The sequence below is a fragment of the Ahaetulla prasina genome, chromosome 4 (genome assembly GCF_028640845.1).
Source record: "Ahaetulla prasina isolate Xishuangbanna chromosome 4, ASM2864084v1, whole genome shotgun sequence".
Classification (NCBI taxonomy): Eukaryota; Metazoa; Chordata; class Lepidosauria; order Squamata; family Colubridae; genus Ahaetulla; species Ahaetulla prasina.
In genome coordinates, this window is record NC_080542.1 from 130,420,851 (window position 1) to 130,439,561 (window position 18,711).

General features: G+C 40.8%; 1 protein-coding gene across 11 annotated transcripts in view; it reads right to left on the reverse strand.

The window, feature by feature from the left end:
* Window positions 1-18,711, reverse strand: part of PARD3 (par-3 family cell polarity regulator) — a 734,935-nt gene that overhangs the window by 386,473 nt on the left and 329,751 nt on the right. For all 11 annotated transcript variants that reach the window (XM_058181713.1, XM_058181712.1, XM_058181707.1 and 8 more), the window contains one exon: window positions 9,076-9,254. In XM_058181713.1, coding sequence (XP_058037696.1) covers window positions 9,076-9,254 — 179 coding nt within the window. The remainder of the gene's footprint in view (window positions 1-9,075; window positions 9,255-18,711) is intronic.

An 18,711-nucleotide genomic window follows, 5' to 3' on the forward strand; every position in this document is an offset into this window, starting at 1 on the left:
CTGGCGCTTGAGCGGAGTCTCCTGAGGAAGAGACATGTACCTGCCAACGTCGCCAACACCATCCAGGCGTCTCGTCGTAGTTCCAACATTCGCATCTACGGCTCGACGTGGCGCACCTTCTACACCTGGTGTTCAAGCAAGAACATAGACCCTACCACCGCTTCTACGGTCACTATCCTGATCTTCCTTCAACACGGATTGGAACAAGGTCTGGCAGCGAACACGCTTCGACGACAGGTAGCTGCTCTCTCTTCTATTTTAACTTGCAGTGCTAAACGCTCCCTAGCCCACCAGCCCCTCATCCGTCAATTTCTGAGGGGAGCAACAAACCTTTGTCCTCCAGTAGTCCACAGGTACCCATCTTGGGACCTCACGAAGGTTCTAACATCCCTCACCAAGGGCCCCTTCGAACCTTTGAGGGAGTGTGGCCTGCAATATTTGACATACAAGGTGGCCTTTCTAGTAGCCATTACTTCAGCTCGCAGAATTTCTGAACTTGCTGCCCTTTCCACCAGGGCGGATCTCTGCGTGTTTCACTCAGATAGGGTGGTCCTCCGGCTAGATCCTACCTTCCTACCTAAAGTTAACTCACTGTTCCATAGATCACAAGAGCTCATTCTTCCCAACTTTTCTCCAGATCCGGTACACCGGCTGGAAAGGTCCTGGCATACCCTAGATGTCCGGAGAGCCCTCCGTATTTATATCAAGCATACCGCCTCTCTCAGGAGGACGGAGGCTCTCTTTGTGTCCTTTCAACCTACCACTATCGGCCTTAAGGTATCTTCCTCTACCATCGGTAGATGGCTTAAGGCATGCATTGCCAGAGCATATCAGATTCAGGGAATTCCTATTCCAAGTCGCATCACTGCGCATTCAACTAGAAGCATGGCTACTTCAGCTGCGTGGGCCACCCAGGCTCCATTAGAAGAAATCTGCAAAGCAGCCACATGGTCTTCTCCGAATCCATTCATACGCCATTACAAGATCGATTCCTATGCATCTGCTGATGCGGCGTTCGGCCACAGGGTTCTCCAAAGGGTCCTAGAAAGGGGTTCTAACCCGGACCGGGCGGATCCCTCCCGATAGGACTTGCTTTGGTATGTCCCATGCCTGGCTGCTGGTCCCGCCCTGCTGGAGAATGGACATTGGTCCTACCTGAATGTCCTTTCTCTGTTGGCGGGACCAGCAGCCAGCCCCTCCCTGAACGCCCGGTTCCTGTATTCTATGGAGGTCATACGGTCTCTCATGGTCATATGCTGGGGGGGGAGGGCATAATAACATATTCTTGCAGTTCCTATTTTACAGCTCAGTGCGTTGGTCTGCCGCATCATCCTCGTCCGAAAGCTGGAAGGCACCAGGAGGAGGAGGTGCTTTTCAACTAGCAGACTCGATCCCATTGGATACAGACCGAGTCACTCCCATGCCTGGCTGCTGGTCCCGCCAACAGAGAAAGGACATTCAGGTAGGACCAATGTCCATTTTCAAATCGCCCATCTAATCACCTATAGCCAAAACAGCAGAGAAACTATTTGTTCATGAACTTTATTGCTTTACTACATTTGTAAAAACATACCTGCTTTGTTATAAAAGCTATGAATCACAATTCCTCAAAAAAGAAGATAAAACTGTAAATATTCTTTAACTCATACTCTGCCTCTCTCCCTCTTTATTTTAATGTTACACTTGTTTTGGTGCATTTGCTTAATGTTTATTATCCCCATATGAAAAGCTGATAGTAGATTATTGGATTTCAAACAAGTCATTTATGTATAGAATTCTATGGATTTTTTTAAAAAAATATGCCTTACCTAATGTAAATGAATACATTATTCTATTTTTTAACCATACTAACTTTTTTAAAATAATTGTATAAATATAACAATTTTGAAATAAATCTGCATAATTTGCAAACCATATTTTGTAAACAAATGAAAGGTTTACCAACAAAATAATTTAAAGAGGGGTTTGATTATGTTTTCTTATTTTCAACATACATTTCTTCATACTGAGATTTAAAAGTCCAGTTCAAATGTTTTTGGATAGGTTATCTAATATTTTGAGTGGCAATATGATGTAGTACTTAATGCATTAAGCACTGGGAGATCATGAGATCTACTTCTGCCCTAGACACAAGGCCACATGGGTGACACTGAGATCTTGGACAGTCACTTTTATTTAGCTCTAGGAAAGAGGCAATGGCAACCACTGTTACCAAACCATGCCAAACCTTCCAAGAAAATCGTACAGACTTTCCAGGGAGTCTTTTAAAACTAGAGATGATTGAATAGAAGAAATAAAAAAAATGGATACCAAAGCTCAGTTGAAAGTTATAAAGAAATGTGCTGGCATGAATGAAAGGTTAATCGCCCTTTCATATGAAAAATGGAATCATACACATCTTCAAATATTCTGAACATTGAAGGCCATATTCTGGCTATAGTAAGACTAATCCGTGGCTGAAAAATTAAAAATGTAAGTATATCCAAGCTATACCTATAAATAGGTATGCTTTAAGATGCAATTTGAATTCCAAAGAAAACATTATACCAATTTATTGTCCATTTTTATTACAGTTGTGTAACTTTTTGCAACAGAAACAGAAGGAGCATTCCCTGGTTTGGAAAGGAAGACATCTTGACTCTCCATAACTAAAATTTTACTTTAGGAACATTCAGGTTTCTTTTTAAAAAGTAGATCACTGTATATTTAAGGTATTTGTTGAATTATTCCTTAAACTCACAATGATCTTTTATTTTACAATTATGAACTTCATGAAAAACTTTAACAATGATATATTAATATATGTTAAACCACACTACAATATTTCTCCCATCTTCTTGATTTAATGCTCCTTAGTGTCCAAATTCCCAGTGACTATGCTAAAGCAATAAGATTCCTTTTCATTTGGTCATTCTGCTCAGTTCTACAGATGTCATGTTTCAGGGAAGTTCAGGAAAATATCTTGTAAGACAAAAAAGCAAATGCTCAGCTGCAAATGATGCAAAGAAATGTAAACATAGTTGGGTGGCATTAATTTCCTATTCATTTTTTTAAAAAAAAATATGGCTGCTTTATGCTAAAATGCAAACACTAACATTTAAAAAGTTTCTATAAATATTCAGAAAAAAAATAAACTTGAGGGTGCCAAGAATAAATATTGTAGCCCTGTTCTTCACGTTTGATGAAAAGGTCTTGAGAGAAATATAACCATATTTAGATGATTGTAGTTACAATCTTAAATAATAGCAATAAAGGAAATGTCTCCACTTACAGGTATTCTTCAATTTACAACCATTCATTTAGTGACCATTCGAAGTTAAAATGGCACTGAAAAAAGAGATTTATGACCATTTATCATGCTTACAACTTTTGCAATATCCCCATGGTCATGTGATCAAAATTCAGACATTTGGCAACTGGCTCATATTTATGATATGCATTTATTGCATTTATTAAGATTGCATTTATTCTGGTTGCAGTATCCCAGGGTCATATGATCACCTTTTGAGACCATCTGACAAATAAAGTTAATGGGATAGCCAGTTCACTTTACAACTATGTTTCTAACTTAACTGCAGTGACTCACTGTGACAAGAAAGGTGGTAAAATGGGGCAAAACTCACTAAAAACCCACTAAACAATTGTCTCATCTAGTCACAAAAATATTTGGCTCAATCGTGAACATAACTCAGGACTACATGTCTATGGAGATTCTCAGTCATGCAGACATTTCGTGTCTCATCCAAGAAGCTTCTTCAGAGCTGAGAGCTCTGGATGAGAAGCAAAACATCTTCAAAGAAAAACAAAAAAGTCCAGTTGCCTCTTGAAAAAGTACCTTTGGGACAAGTCAGGACTACCTGTACTTGACCTTAACCTCCTGATGATATCATAGATACATTCAAAGAGTTTTCTTGACAACAGTATAGAAGTAGCTTCACATTGCTTTCTTCTGGGATATATTTTTTTACTTCTTAGTCTATTATAAAGCCCTTGGTTTCTCTGGCTATCTCTCTCTCTCAAAAAAAAAATCTTAATCTTAACTTTTAATTATAGGTAAGGATTATTACTGAGGCTTTGCATTAGGTCATTACTATTCCCCTTTAAGACAAAATAGGTACACTAAATCTAAGATAGTCTAGAGCAGGGGTGTCAAACTCAAGGGGTGCTTAGATCTGGCCAGCCGGGCTGGCCTGGAAATAACAAAGGACTGGCCTGTGGTACTCTGCTAGCAAAAAAGGGCATGGGGGCACAAAAATCCGCCCCAGTGCCCATTTTCAGCCTCGATGGCCTCCTGCAGCACTCTGGGCTTCGAGAGCCCCATTTTGGCTGGCAGAGAGCTGCAGAAGCCATCCAGGCCAAAAATGGGGCATGGGGAACCTCATGCATCCCCCCCACGCCCTGCTTTGGCCAGCAGGGTGCTTCAGGTAGTCACCTAGGTAGTCCCATCTGCCATCCATCCCGTCTTTTCCCCCCACCCAAGCCAGCCTGCGGAGGACAATTATAATGCTGATCCAACCCTTGAAGAAATCCTATTTGACACCCCTGGTCTAGAAGTTCTAGAGCAGAGGTCCCCAACCTTTTGGACCTCAGGGACCACCAAGTCCATAATTTTAAATCCCGGGGACCACTAATACGAATCCCTCACACCGCTTGCTGAAGCACCTGGACTCCCAGTGACGGGATGGGGTCCTTCAGGCACTGTCTCTCCTCTCTCTTTCTCCCCCCTCCCCCGTCTCCCATTCATTCTCTCACCCCTCCCTCTTTCTCTCTCTCCTCCACTCTGTTTCTTTCACTCTCTCTCTCTCCTTCTCTCTTTCTCCCCGTCTCTCCCCCTCTCCCACTCATTCTGTCATCTCTTTCTTTCTCCGTTTCTCTCTTTCTTTCTTTCTTTCTTTCTTTCTTTCTTTCTTTCTTTCTTTCTTTCTTTCTCTCTCTCCTCCTCTCTCTGCCCCCTCTCTTTCTCTCTCTCCCCCTCTCTTTCTCTCTCCTTCTGTTCTCCCACTCATTGTCATCTCTTTCTCCCTCTTTTCTCTCTTTTTTTCTCTCTATCTCTCGCTCTTTCTCCCTCCTCTTTCTCTCTCATTCTTTCTCTCTCCCCCCTCTCTTTCTCTCTCATTCTCTTTTCTTTCTCCCCTCTCTCTCTTTTTTTCTCTCTATCTCTCGCTCTTTCTCCCTCCTCTTTCTCTCTCATTCTTTCTCTCTCCCCCCTCTCTTTCTCTCTCATTCTCTTTTCTTTCTCCCCTCTCTTTCTCTCCCCCCTTCCTTTCTCTCTCTCTCCCCCACTCTTTATCATGGGCCAGCCAGTGTCTTGGGGCTGAGAGGAAGTCAAGCATCTCCCCAAGAGACTGAGGTGCAGGAGCACCAACAAGGGCTGGAAAAACAGCTGCGAGGTCCACCTCCCGCTCTGGAATATGGAGCGAATCTCCATTACCCCTTCCCCTTCCCTTGCCAGGTGAGGAGTGACTGGGAAGGGAGGGCGAGGGGCTGGTGGATTCAACCAACAGGAAGCTACAGCAGGGGAAGAAACAGCCTGGGGTTCCTGCCCGCTGTTCCTTCGGCCCGCCTGCACTGCCATTCCCCCCCCCCTTACACCATTACATCATTCCAGCTGGCGAGGGATCTGCTACAAAGTTACAAATTGCCCGAACCTCCCTCAACAGTGGTGATTTACATCCCCACCATGAGCTGCCTGGCCAGTCCCATCTTCCAGAGCTCTAGTCATAGGACTGGCCATTGCTAATCCCAAACAGCTCCTCCTCCAAGGTGTGCCGCGGACCACCAACATTTCCTCACAGACCACTGATTGGTGACCACTGTTCTAGAGAGCTTCCAAGATGACCCAATCATTTTCCCAGACAAAGTGACAATCAAGAATGCTTAAGAGACGCCTTTCTACTACAGCAGTTTTCTTCTTTAAAAAAGTAATAAGTTGCCATTAGCTACATATTTTCCTTTTGCCGTGAACATAGCAAAAAACTTCTTTACATTTTTACTTTGAGTTTGAGATTAAACCAGGAAACTGATGACATGTTTTTGCAGAGGGCACAAAGGACAAATTGAAGAGATCAAAATATTATTTTAGTACACAAAATTATTTAAAGGGAAAAAATAGGGAACTCAGCTATAGGCACTTAGCTAAAATATAATCTAACACAATTATTGAAAAACATACATTACTGTGGAGTAACTACTCTTATTGTCCTTTCTTTTACTGGGAATTGTTAAAAACCTCTCAACCTGATCGCTTTTCTCCCTCATCGCCCACCGACTCCCAGGGTAAAACTGCATTTTTTCCTACTAATAGCTAATAAAGGACCATGTGATCCTTCATAGTAAAAAAATTAACTCTTTAGGTGATGTCTCATATTACAAGCTTACCAAGAAGATATGTTGGTAAGATATGTAGTTCCCACGTAACAGCACTCCTGCGCAGACTGCACTGGCTACCTGTGGTCTTTAGGGTGCACTTTAAGGTTTTGGTTACTACCTTTAAAGCGCTCCATGGCTTAGGGCCTGGGTACTTACGGGACCGCCTGCTGTTACCTCATGCCTCCCACCGACCCGTACGCTCTCACAGAGAGGGACTTCTCAGGGTGCCGTCCGCCAAACAGTGCGGGCTGGCGGCCCCCAGGGGAAGAGCCTTCTCTGTGGGGGCCCCTACCCTCTGGAACGAACTTCCCCCGGGTTTACGCCAAATACCTGACCTTCGGACCTTCCGCCGCAAACTGAAAACACACTTATTTATTCGCGCGGGGCTGGCTTAAATTTTATTGTTTTTTTAAATTTTTATCATGAATTTTAATGGGTTTTAGTTTAATATATTTTAAATTTTTAGGCCAATTATGCAATAAGTTTTTAAATTCGTTTTTAATTGTATATTGCACTGTTTGTTTTACTTTGGCTGTACACCGCCCTGAGTCCTTCGGGAGAAGGGCGGTATAAAAATTGAATAAATAATAATAATAATAATAAAATAATGTGGGTATTAAAGCTTTTTGTCTGTGGACTGAAAAGACCCCCAAAAGAACCAAAGGAACAAAAGCATGTATTACAAAAGAAATGATATGGGTAGATAGAGAATAAAAGAGAAAAATAAGGATTCTAAATTTTTAAAAAATGCTTTCCTCTATCTCTTCAACAACCCAATCCACTCATCTGTCAGTGTAAATAAGATACATATTGCTACATGTGATATTGAACCTCAATCTACTTAGGGATATTTGTGCATGTGTGAATTCACTTTCTTTCATTATTTTTAGATGCAGTGTCAGCATGTGTATTAAAATTTCATTAATTAACCAATTAACTTGCAGTCTTTGTTTTGCCTAGGTTCCTATAACTGTGTTTTGAAATTGAAATGATATCGCGTTGCTAAAGAAAAATACTTTTACAGATAGAATTAGGTCAAGGAAGAAATTGCAGAGGGACTAAACAAAAATGGGGGGAAATGTCTTTGATGTCTCCCATTTAAGAATAAAGTATACAGGAAAAAATGCTTCACGCTGTTCTCTTTAGTTACCAATATCATTGTTTATCTGGAGATACCGAACCCAGAAAAATTATGATGGGTGGATGGAAATAATACCACTCACTGGGTATCCGTATTTCTTAGAAATTTAAATGATGCTATTAAATTAGTAACCTTATTATATTTATCTGTTCATTGTTCCCTAGCGAAAGGTGCAGAAGGACTTCTGCAGTTAAATGATACAATCTTGCTAGACTAGGAAAAATCCAGAATTACTGTGAAAGCAAGCAAGCCCATATATTTTAGCAAAATAACCTAAGAAGAACTCGTATATTCACTGGAGGGTACCAAGCGTGGATTTCGCTTTTCTTGTAAAAGAAAGTAAACTGCATGTGTGTAATGAAACAGAGAGTGGGGAAATTTTATACATAAATAGTCCTACATGTGAAAATATATACTTGTACAAACTATGATGATGATGATGATGAACATAACCATGATCTAAAATTACATAAGGCGAAATACAAAACAGTTAGCTACATCAGGCCTTCTCCAAATTAATATAGCATATTCACTTTAATTTTAAAAAAGGATTTAAAAAAAAAAAAAAGATTCAATAATGTGACCATTAGGTAAACAACTCAGAGAGGCAATCTGATATAGATAGATAGATAGATAGATAGATAGATAGGTAGGTAGGTAGGTAGGTAGGTAGGTAGGTAGGTAGGTAGGTAGGTAGATAGATAGATAGATAGATAGATAGATAGATAGATAGATAGATAGACAGACAGACAGACAGACAGACAGACAGACAGACAGACAGACAGACAGACAGACAGACAGACAGACAGACAGACAGACAGACAGACAACGATATATAGATAGACAGACAGACAATGATAGATAGATAGATAGATAGATAGATAGATAGATAGATAGATAGATAGATAGATAGACAGACAGACAGACAGACAGACAGACAGACAGACAGACAGACAGACAGACAGACAGACAGACAGACAGATAGATAGATACAGTTCTTTAAATGTGACAGTCATTGATCAAAGTTTGACACAGATTCTCTCTCTCTCTTTCCCCCTCCCTCCCTCTCTCTCTCTCTCTCTCTCTCTCTCTCTCTCTCTCTCTCTCTCTCACACACACACACACACACACACACACACACACACACACTTTATGTGCCAAAGTAATTGAGCAAAAACTCCAATCAATTACTGTCACATCTAAAGAACGAAGAAATCTCGGTGCAATTTATAAAGACTTCTGTTAACCAGATAGGAGATTGTCTACTGGTCTATTTTCAACCTAGCATGCCATGAAGCAAATCAAGAATTGATGAGAGCTTGTCTGTCAACTGTTGAATCAAGCCTCAAATAACCCAATCCCTGAGCTTCTCCGTGATGCAATTTGGCGATTAGAACAGTATAAAAAGATTAGCAGTTTGGCGATTAGAGCAGTATGAGAAGATAAGCAAGCCAATTTAAAGCTGACAGTTCAGTGTAAGTTAAAGCATGAGGTTCCCAAATGAAGCAACCATGCTGAAACATTCAAGAATGTCATCTTTCTAGCAGGGGGAAAAAATGTAATACCTTCCGTTCGTGACTTCTTGGGCCACCAGAAGGATTCTGCTTCAGAAAGCCTGCTGTTGTGGACCATCTTGTAGGATTTTTTCGTGAAGGCTCTTCTGAAGTAAAATTGGTATCGCTGACTGATAAGGAGAGGCCTACTAATGCTGGGTCACTGCTGCGCCGTACATGAAGCGGCATATCTGAGGAGATTAAAAACAAAAATAAACTATGAGACAAGACTTTTCCAACAAAGTAAGAGACTCACACTGTTCTTATTTGGAAGCCAAATGGCTATAATATCCAACCTGCAGGATACAAAAAAAACCCAATTAGTTACCTAATATAATCAGTGAAAGAATACGTTGCTCAAAGGCCAGAAATCCCAACTGATAGGATCTAACCCAAGACTGTCAAACTCACAGCCCGCAGGCTGGCTACATCAAGTGCTGGCCAAGTCCATGCCCGGTTTAACAAAGGGGAGGAAAGTCCTAATACGTCACGTGGCACAACTATGACAACTTGAGTTTGACCCACCTGATCTAAGCAATCAATGGGTGATTGCACAATAAAAAAAATTCAATTAATATATTACTTTGAGTATTTAATAATTCTCCCTTTCAATTGCATCAATTTAGTCTAATTTACAATTGTTATATCAATTATTCTGGTATAGCAACTGTTCAAAGTTACAACAGATTCCCCCTATATCCCAGTTCCCTAGTTCTGATGTGTGCACGTGCGTGCACACACACACACACACATGAACACACTTGGGTATTTAGCAAAACAACTAACTTTTTTGGCCAGCTGCAGTTTTTGGTGATTTTGTGAGATGATTTATGTCAGAAACCAGTCTTCTCAGATGGTTTCCAGCAAAAGTTGTCCATGCAAAAGCACTGATACATTTTAGTGATCACAGTGTTCACTTAATAACCACCATGTAAAAAGATCATAAAATGATGTGGGTCACATAAGCCACCATGACTTGTGATGGAAATTACAAACTCCATTGCAGTTGTGAATCAAGGACTACTTGTAAATATAATTATAATTTTTTGAGGAGCTTTGGGGCAATGAATCAAAACTTTCATGGAATATATACAACCCTGGGTTGGATTGTACTCCCTTTTTTTAAACACCCAACTTCCTTGAACAAACAATATGAAGTTCCAAATCTTCCCTCACTCATTTATAAAATGCAACAGTTAGTCAAAGGAAGGTATTTTAACCAAAAATGATTACACACTGGCAAGATGTCTCTAAAGTCCCTGGATGACTCTGAATAATATTTTCCCTTTCATTAAAACAAATGAGGACAGTATCACACCATTTGTGTTTCAAAGCGATTTGGCTCAGTCCTTATTCACCCTGACGGATATATATACACATAGCAAAGAGCATGCTTCCAACATACTATGCACAGCCTCTAAATAAACTTGGCTTTAGATGTTACACTCTTCCTTATGATTCCTGTCCCTAAAAATATAATATTATCAATACTATTTACAAAAACACCAGAACAATCATTTTCCATGGGCAAACAATTTGGGATACTCCAAGAATTTCACCACCAGCATTCTTCATTATTAGCCATTTATCAGCAATTCCTGGACCAGGTTATTTCACATGGATTACAGATTTACCCTCCACATCTAAGAAGGAAACCAAAAGCATGGCCTATTTATTGTGCTTCTCCTTTTACAGTATTTGTGATGGATTACTTTTTAGAAATAGTCCAGGAGCTTAGTAAACTATGTCCTGGAAAAATTAGGACATTTCAAAAATATTGTGAGTCACTAAATCTTGGCAGCATGGTTTCTTTCTTTTTTTAAAAAAACTTATATAAGTTGCAAAAATGGGGCTGGAGCTGTGAGACATTCATACAAAGCACAATTTTACATAATGCACATAAGTTCAAGAGAGTTGCAAACTTCTCTTTTCAAAGTTAGTTTAAACCTCTAAGTATCGCATTTGATTTGATCTTATGTTCTGCATTCTTATCTAACTTTCGACAGACAAGACATTTGATGCTATACAGTTTATATCTTATATCTGCATTTATATCAGGGCTGTCAAACTCCCGGCCTGTGGGCCAGATGCATTATGCGTTGGCCATGCCCACACCTAGTTTAGCATAGGGGGAAATAGTCCCAATATGTCAGGTGATGCTGCCATGATGACGTGAGTTTGACACTCCTGCATTACACTATCTCCCTGCCCTGTTTAAACACCATATATTTTTATTGCACTTCAAGATGTTCAGTAAAGGAAATGCACTTTCAAGAAACATGTTTTTAGCAATGACAGAGAATATAATATAAATATGGAATGTCTATGGAGATTCTCTGATGTCATGGTTGTCCCAGAGGTGCTTTTAAAAAGACAACTGGATTTTCTTGGATTTTCTTGAAGATGTTTCACTTTTAATCCAGAACTGAATAAGATTCTTGGATAACAAGTGAAACGTCTTCAAAATAAACCAAGAAAATCCAGTTCCTTTTTTTAAAGCACCTTTGGGACATAAAAATGGAATAAAAATAATTTGTGTATATGTATATTATTCTTACCTAATAGCATACAATTTATGTGCATGCAATTTATGAGATTTTTAAACATTTTAATCAGTTTTATTATTATGTTCAAGCCAAGACCATAAGTATGTGTTCTTTGATGCATGCTTCCATCAACTAATATAACCGAACATTTGAATACAGGCAATGCTCCAAAACCAAAGTAGAGTTTTTGAAAACTGGGAGGTAATTTTTATTTGATTATTATTATTTTAGTATTCAAGGTCCATAAAAAAGTGTTAATGAGCCATAAGAGGCTTTCAGACCATTAATTGTCCCAAATGTGGGAATGTGCTCAGAAAAGTTATTTTCTAATTCTTTTATAAAGCTACACAAGCTGTGCAAATATTGTTGTGCACTGTGTGAAAGAATGCATATTTTTGTGAATGCTTAATGTGCTGTCATTTATTTCCCCAGATAACCATCATTTAACCAATATTATTTGCCTTTTAAAAAATCGTTATTTCTAATCATTAAAAAACCCAAACCATTTTTAGACAAAAGCAGGAACATACAATGGAATATCTTGGAGAGTTGGATGTGTGTGTTTGTGTGTTTGGTTTTGGCTCCACACATTCTTTTCAAATTATCAGAAACGTACATAATGTTATACATATGACCACACTATATTTTACATTAAAATGTAATAATATCAGTTGTTTTATTCATAATTTCCAATCTGTTTTTGCTCCTTCCATAATGGTATACTAAATTGGCATTTCCTTTATGTTGTGGCATCCAATTTACATTTTTTTCTCTGATAATTATTAAAAAATTACTTCTGCACATATGCAGGTTTGTTTATGTGTAGAATTATGGAAGATTTAGAATCCAATAGTGGGACATATAAAGTATAAACTTCTTGATCAGAGTTCTCCATCCTATTTCCCAGTTCAATTAGCCATCAAAAATAGAGCAATAAAAGCAATTTTTAAAAATCCTAATCCAGATTTGAATAAGTAACTGTGCATATTTTTTTGCTGGACATCTAGCTGCCTAAAAAATGACCCCAAAATTGTAACGTAAAAAGAAATCAGAAGTAATGAAGCCTGTAATAATACGTTCATTGATTAGTTAATGATTCCCAAACTCTCATTTGGAATTCCTCAAGAACAGATGTTAAGTATAATGAAACAAACACTGCTTTGCTGCTCTCTAAGTAACAGAATAACATAAAATCAAATAAAAACAGAGTTGGAAGGGACACTAGAGGTCTTCCAGTTTAACCCCTGCTCAAGGAGGAGACCCTATACCATTTCAGACAATGATTGTCTAATCTCTTCTTAAAAACCTCCAAGGTTGGAGGACCCACAACTTTTGGAGGCCAGATTTCAAACTGTTCAAGTGCTCCTTCTTTGAGGTCCTTGGTGCTCTCTGAGCTTGATTGCCTTCCTGAAGACACTTCACCATGCAACTAGATAACATCACCAGTGCCAGAAGGGAGTGGGGCAGAGGGTCATTGGTGAGCCAGAGCAAACTACTTGCATATAAATTTATAGCAAACTCCACTCTCCTCCAGCATCGATGATGTTACACACTTGGGCAATGAAATGTCTGCAAGGAAACATCTTTTCAGCTTACACCAGTTTATATTCCTCCTTGAGGCTAAATCTATCTTCAAATGCAAGTAGCATAGACAATTTTGTGACCAAAAAAACCGATTAGAATGCCTAAATGTACTACAGCATTTTTTAAAAAGGGAATATTAATAATAGGACATTTGTTTAAATCCAGAAGTACAATAAATTTGAAAGAGGGTATACATGTACACAGAGGGTATTCATGTACAATTTTACATAAATAAAAAATATTGTCCCATCAACTCTTTATTGCTGATGCTACACCTATCTAGTTTTAATCAAAATCATTAATTTTCATTAAATGACTGAATAGGAAACTGATATGTTGTGAAAGAATGAATCGGCGTTCCAACAGCATTTTTACAAGAGTGCATCTGGAATTAAAGAAGTAGAAATTTTTGGAAAATACATGTGGCAGGTGGCTAAAGCTAATGCTATGTTTGGAATTACAGGACTACCCTAAAGAGCACGTTGAGGATAGGAAGACATGTTTGTAAAAATTATTTTGGGAACCTCTAGGAATCAATTCTTCTCTTGAAAATCCTTTTGTGATTGTAGGACAAGATCAAGCAGAGTTGGAAAGTGGAGTAAAATGTGTCATGGGTTTAGAGGCCCTGCACTGATATACAACATCCAAATCCAACGACCTTGAGACATGTACTGACCGAGATGGGCGCCCCAACCTGTCAAGCTGGCATCTGTGGTTATCGTTATTCTTGAAGATTCCCTGAAACTGCTGCCCTTGTTCAGAGCATCTGAACTCCACCACTCTAGGGAATCCCTGACTTCCTGCGGCAAGACAACTTGCCTGTGGTCTGAGCTACGATGACGATGTTGGTGTGGCAGCAAAAACCATTGCAGGAGCCTGCAATGAAGACGTGACCAAGGTACAATGCCAAACGTAGACACCATTTTACCCAAAAGTTGGGATAATTGTAGGATAGAGGAGTGTCTACGTCTTCTATAGCGGGAAGCTAAGGAGGCAAGGCTAGTTCTACGTTCCTCAGATAGAAAAACCATCAATTCTGTGGAATCTATTTGAGCGCCCAGATGCAGGATTCGAGTGCTAGGATGAAGATTGCTCTTCTCCCAATTAATGCAGAATCCGTGGGCCTGTAGTTCCCTGACAGTCGCCTTTAAGTCTTGTCTGGCTGAGTCAGGAGTATTGGATTGTATGAGGATATCATCAAGATATGCTTGTATCCTGATGGGAAAGGATTGAATGTAGGCTATTAGGGCCGCCAGGACTTTCGTGAGTACCCTCAGGGCCAAAGAAAGGCCAAATGGAAGTGCTCGGTACTGGAAATGGCGTCCCAAGTAGAAGAAGCGAAAGAATTGACGACATTGGGGATGTATGGAGGTATGCCTCTGACAAATCTATGGAGGACAGAAAGTCCCCTGGCCTAATGCTGGACAGAATAGAGGAAAGAGTGGACAACTTGAACCGGTGGTATCTAATGTACCGGTTCAATGACTTTAAATCGAGGATAGCTTTCCATCCCCCCAAGGTCTTGGGCACGACAAAAAGCCGTGAATAGAATCCAAGTCCACATTCCTTTTGTGGAACAGGTTCAATTGCTCCAATTGAAATAAGATGGTCAATTGCTGAGGTAATTAGAACCCTGGACGAAGGTTGTCGAGAAATGGGACAGCGCACAAAAACCATCGGGGGCATGAAGAGGAACTCAAGAGAAAGTCCATCCCTAATGGTGGTTTTAACCCAAGTATCAGAAGTTGTAAGATTCCAAATTGGGAAGAAATAGGAAAGGCGGGCCCCTATTGGGATAGAATCTGCATTACTTGGACCTTCTGAAAGGTCGACTCTTGCTTCCCTGAAGGGTCTACGGGAGGGGAACCCAGCTCCCTGTCTGCCCTGAAAATTTCGCTGGGAATTACTGACCTGTCCGAAATAACGTTGAGTTTGTTGTTGATTATAAGATTCCGAACTCCGAAAGGACTGGAGCCTGCTGTACGGTTGGTTGCGGGTGTCGCCCCAATGAGACATTGAGGGAAGTATTTTGCGCTTATCACGTGTCTTGATGAGCAGAGACTCCAATGGAGCACCAAACAATTTGTCTCCCGAGTAGGAAGAGGCCGCCAGTCGCCACTTGCTACGAGCGTCGGCCTGCCAATGCTGGAGCCATAGTAAACGTCTTGAGGTAACCGAGGTGCCGATGGCTTTTGCCACAAACCAGGCCGCGTTAAGAGTCGCATCAGATGAATACTCTAGCGAGGCTCAGATCTTATTCAGGTCCTGGTGCGACCTGATGTCAGAAGCCAGAATCTGCTCCTGAAGCTGTTTGAGCCAAATCAACGATGTGCGGTCAAAGAAAGAGGATGAAGTAGCTGCTCGCACTGCCCAGGCGGCTGCTTGGTGGTTCTTGACGAGGGTCCTCTCGGCCCATTTATCCTCGGATCGCAAGGACTCCTCTGGTGGCCCCGCGACAGGTGTTGAAGATGTTAATGCCACAATAGGTGCGTCCACGGTAGGGACCTGAACAGCCAAATCTAAATTTGAGGCGACACCATACAGCCACTTATCTTGGCTGCTGGGAACAGGCCCCGACCCTGGGACTGTCCATTGTCTCTATGTCACATCCACAAATAGCTTGGGTACTTTCTCAGTTTCCAAGGCTGGTTCTGCGAAGAAGACATTGGTTGGGTCCGAGGATGTTGATGTGTCCGAAGGAGGTCAAGTGGCTCCCAGTTTGGTAGTAACCAACGCCTTGTGTAAGAGCAATTTGAACATGCTCAGGTTAAAGAGACCGATGAAAGCCGGCTGATCTAGGTCAAGATCTTCATCATCCGACAAAGCCTCCTCCCTGTGAGACTCCTCCTCAGACCACGATCCATGGCCTTCCATGTCCAGGTCCTGATAAGGCCTATCTTCCTGCACTGTGAGGACCTGTGACCATTCAGGTCTATGAGAGTAAGATGGAACGCTTGGTGCGTTGCTGGGTTGAAGACACCGGGTGAGGCTTTGTTTGATTACCTCAGTTATCATGTGGCCAAAAGCCTCTGGGATCAGAAATTCTTGGTTCTGGCCTACAGTCTAGACAGGGGAAATGCCTGGGCCTGATTGATAAAGGCCATCTGAAGCAGACGAAATAACTGGGTTCTGAGAAAGGTAAAGTGAAGGAGGGGCCTGGCCCTGGATCACTGGCTCTGAGACAGACTGAAAAAGGGTATCCATGCTGGTGGAAGAGCGCTGGTCAGACCTAATAGAGCAGTCTGGAGACCAAGCAGTAGAAACAGTTTGAGGAAAAACCTCTCCAAGTGGGCTAACCTCCCTTAATGGAACAGTTCATGGCCCAGAATAATTACTTGGGGCATTATCCTTAAGGAATTGAGCCCTGTCAATCACTTTTTCAAGTGCCCTATGGCAGCATTCCTCTGCCTTGCTGGGCTTGTTAGGCTTGTTCTTATTAGAAACTGCCTTGGCATTTTTCTTGTGGCCAGAAGAAGTGCCCTCTCCAGGGCTAGCCTCACGAACCTCCGTGTCCCTGAGGGGATCATTAGCCTCTGAGGCAGCCTCCGCCATTTTGAATCTAGCCGGTAATATTTTCCCGCCAATTTCAACCGCCTCCGGCTACTCACATTCCTTGATGATAAAGGGCTCAAGGAAAAATTGTTTGCAGCCAAGGAATCCCTTCGCTGGCTTCAGGGGGGCAAGAAAACAATTCCCCTCTGATCGCTAAGCCGACGGCTTGCAGCGATCACGATCAGCACGTAATTCAGTGGCGCGCTAGTCAGCTGTAGATAAAAGGCTTGAGCCGCGGCAGGGAGGCTATTCAGCCTGGCGCGGAATAAACGTCGCACCTGAAACTGCTGAGCAAAGGCTCCTATGCAGTGTCAATTGCCCTCCCAACAGGGATAATGGGCTTGGGGAGGAATGCTGCCCTTTCTCCCCTCAGGCACTGACAGCTGTCAGCCCTGCGCCGTCACAAGCGGCCTTCGGTGGCTACGGGCAAAAGCCCTCCTCGCCGGCACGAATCCTCCTATAAAGCAGGGGGGGAAAAACTGCTTGCGAAGAAGCTATCTCCAAAGTAGTACAATTTTAAAATTTTGCAGGATAATCTATCAAAGGAAGGTCTGAGCAGGGGTAGACACATCCAGTCCACTGCTTAGACTGAGTCGAAAAGCTGGAAGGCAAGAGAGACGGGGCCAAAAGAAATAAGCAGACTCGGTCCTAACCGCCCTGAGTCCCTAGGGAGATAGGGCGGTATAAAAATATGAATAAATAAATAAATAAATAAATAAATTGGCTAGACACGAGAGAAACCCCAACCTGACCGGCATTCCCACTGACTGGGAGAATGTGTCATTAGTTTAGAGGCCCTGCACTGGTATACAACCTCCAAATTCAGCCCCTTGAATTCCTTTGACACTTATCTAAAGCCAATTTAGCACTGACAGTTAGCTGTCTATAGGCTTCAATAAATCATTTATGCTGCAATTTACACGAATAGTTCTGATTCTTTGCACCTGACAGTAATGTTCCTTATAGGAAGTTTTTAAACATCCAGATATGCTCATATGCTAAAAGGATTGAATTTCTACCAGAAGTAGATTGTATTATTGAATTTTATTTACAGATCATTAATAAACTTCCCCCTTTACCCAACTACACCTGTAATTCCTACTGTAAACAGGAACTATTATATAGTTTTTTAAAATTTATTTGTTTGTTTGTTTGAATCAGTTTTAACTCTGGGTGACTGCCTGAACAAGTCTCTGAAGTTTTCTTCTCAAGATTTCAATAGTGGTGTGCCATTGCTTACTTCTAAGAGCTGAGAGAAAGCGACATGTTCCAGGTCACCCAGCTGGCTTTGTGCTTAAGGTGGGACTAGAATTCATAAGCGCCCTATTTCTAGCCTGATTCCTTAACAACTATACCATAGTGTCTCTCAGTGTAAAATGCATTATGTAAATATTGCACAATAATAAGAATAAAAATGTCTTAATTGATATAATCTTTAGTTAATTTATATATTTCAGAATATACTCCTTTTTAAAAAAGAAATTATATAATTATTTTACATAGTTAAAACATTAGAATAGGACATTTATAGGCACAATGTAGTATCACAAAATCCTGGATGATACCTGATCATATTTAATGCTTAAGGTTCCTTTGAAGATTGGATAAAACAGCAATGATCTCTAATCACAAGGCTTCAAATTCTCAGTGGCACTAATGCACTGTAAATATTGATTTCCTTCTGGAGCCAAGGTGCATTTTAAATAAGCACTGAAAATGGGAAATCTAATCACTCATTGTAGAAGGTTTTTTTAAGTCAAAGAACCAGAGGAGAAAAATGAAATGAAATGAAATGAAATGAAGATGTACCGGGAGCTTAAGTATCTTTGAAAACATTCTCAGTGTTATTAACTCAAGAACAAATGGATACTGAAATACATAAAGAAACTTTGTATGGACATGCCAAAGACTATATTTTGCTAAGTAAGCTGTTACCCCTGCTTCAAGCTATAACAGGATAGATTCA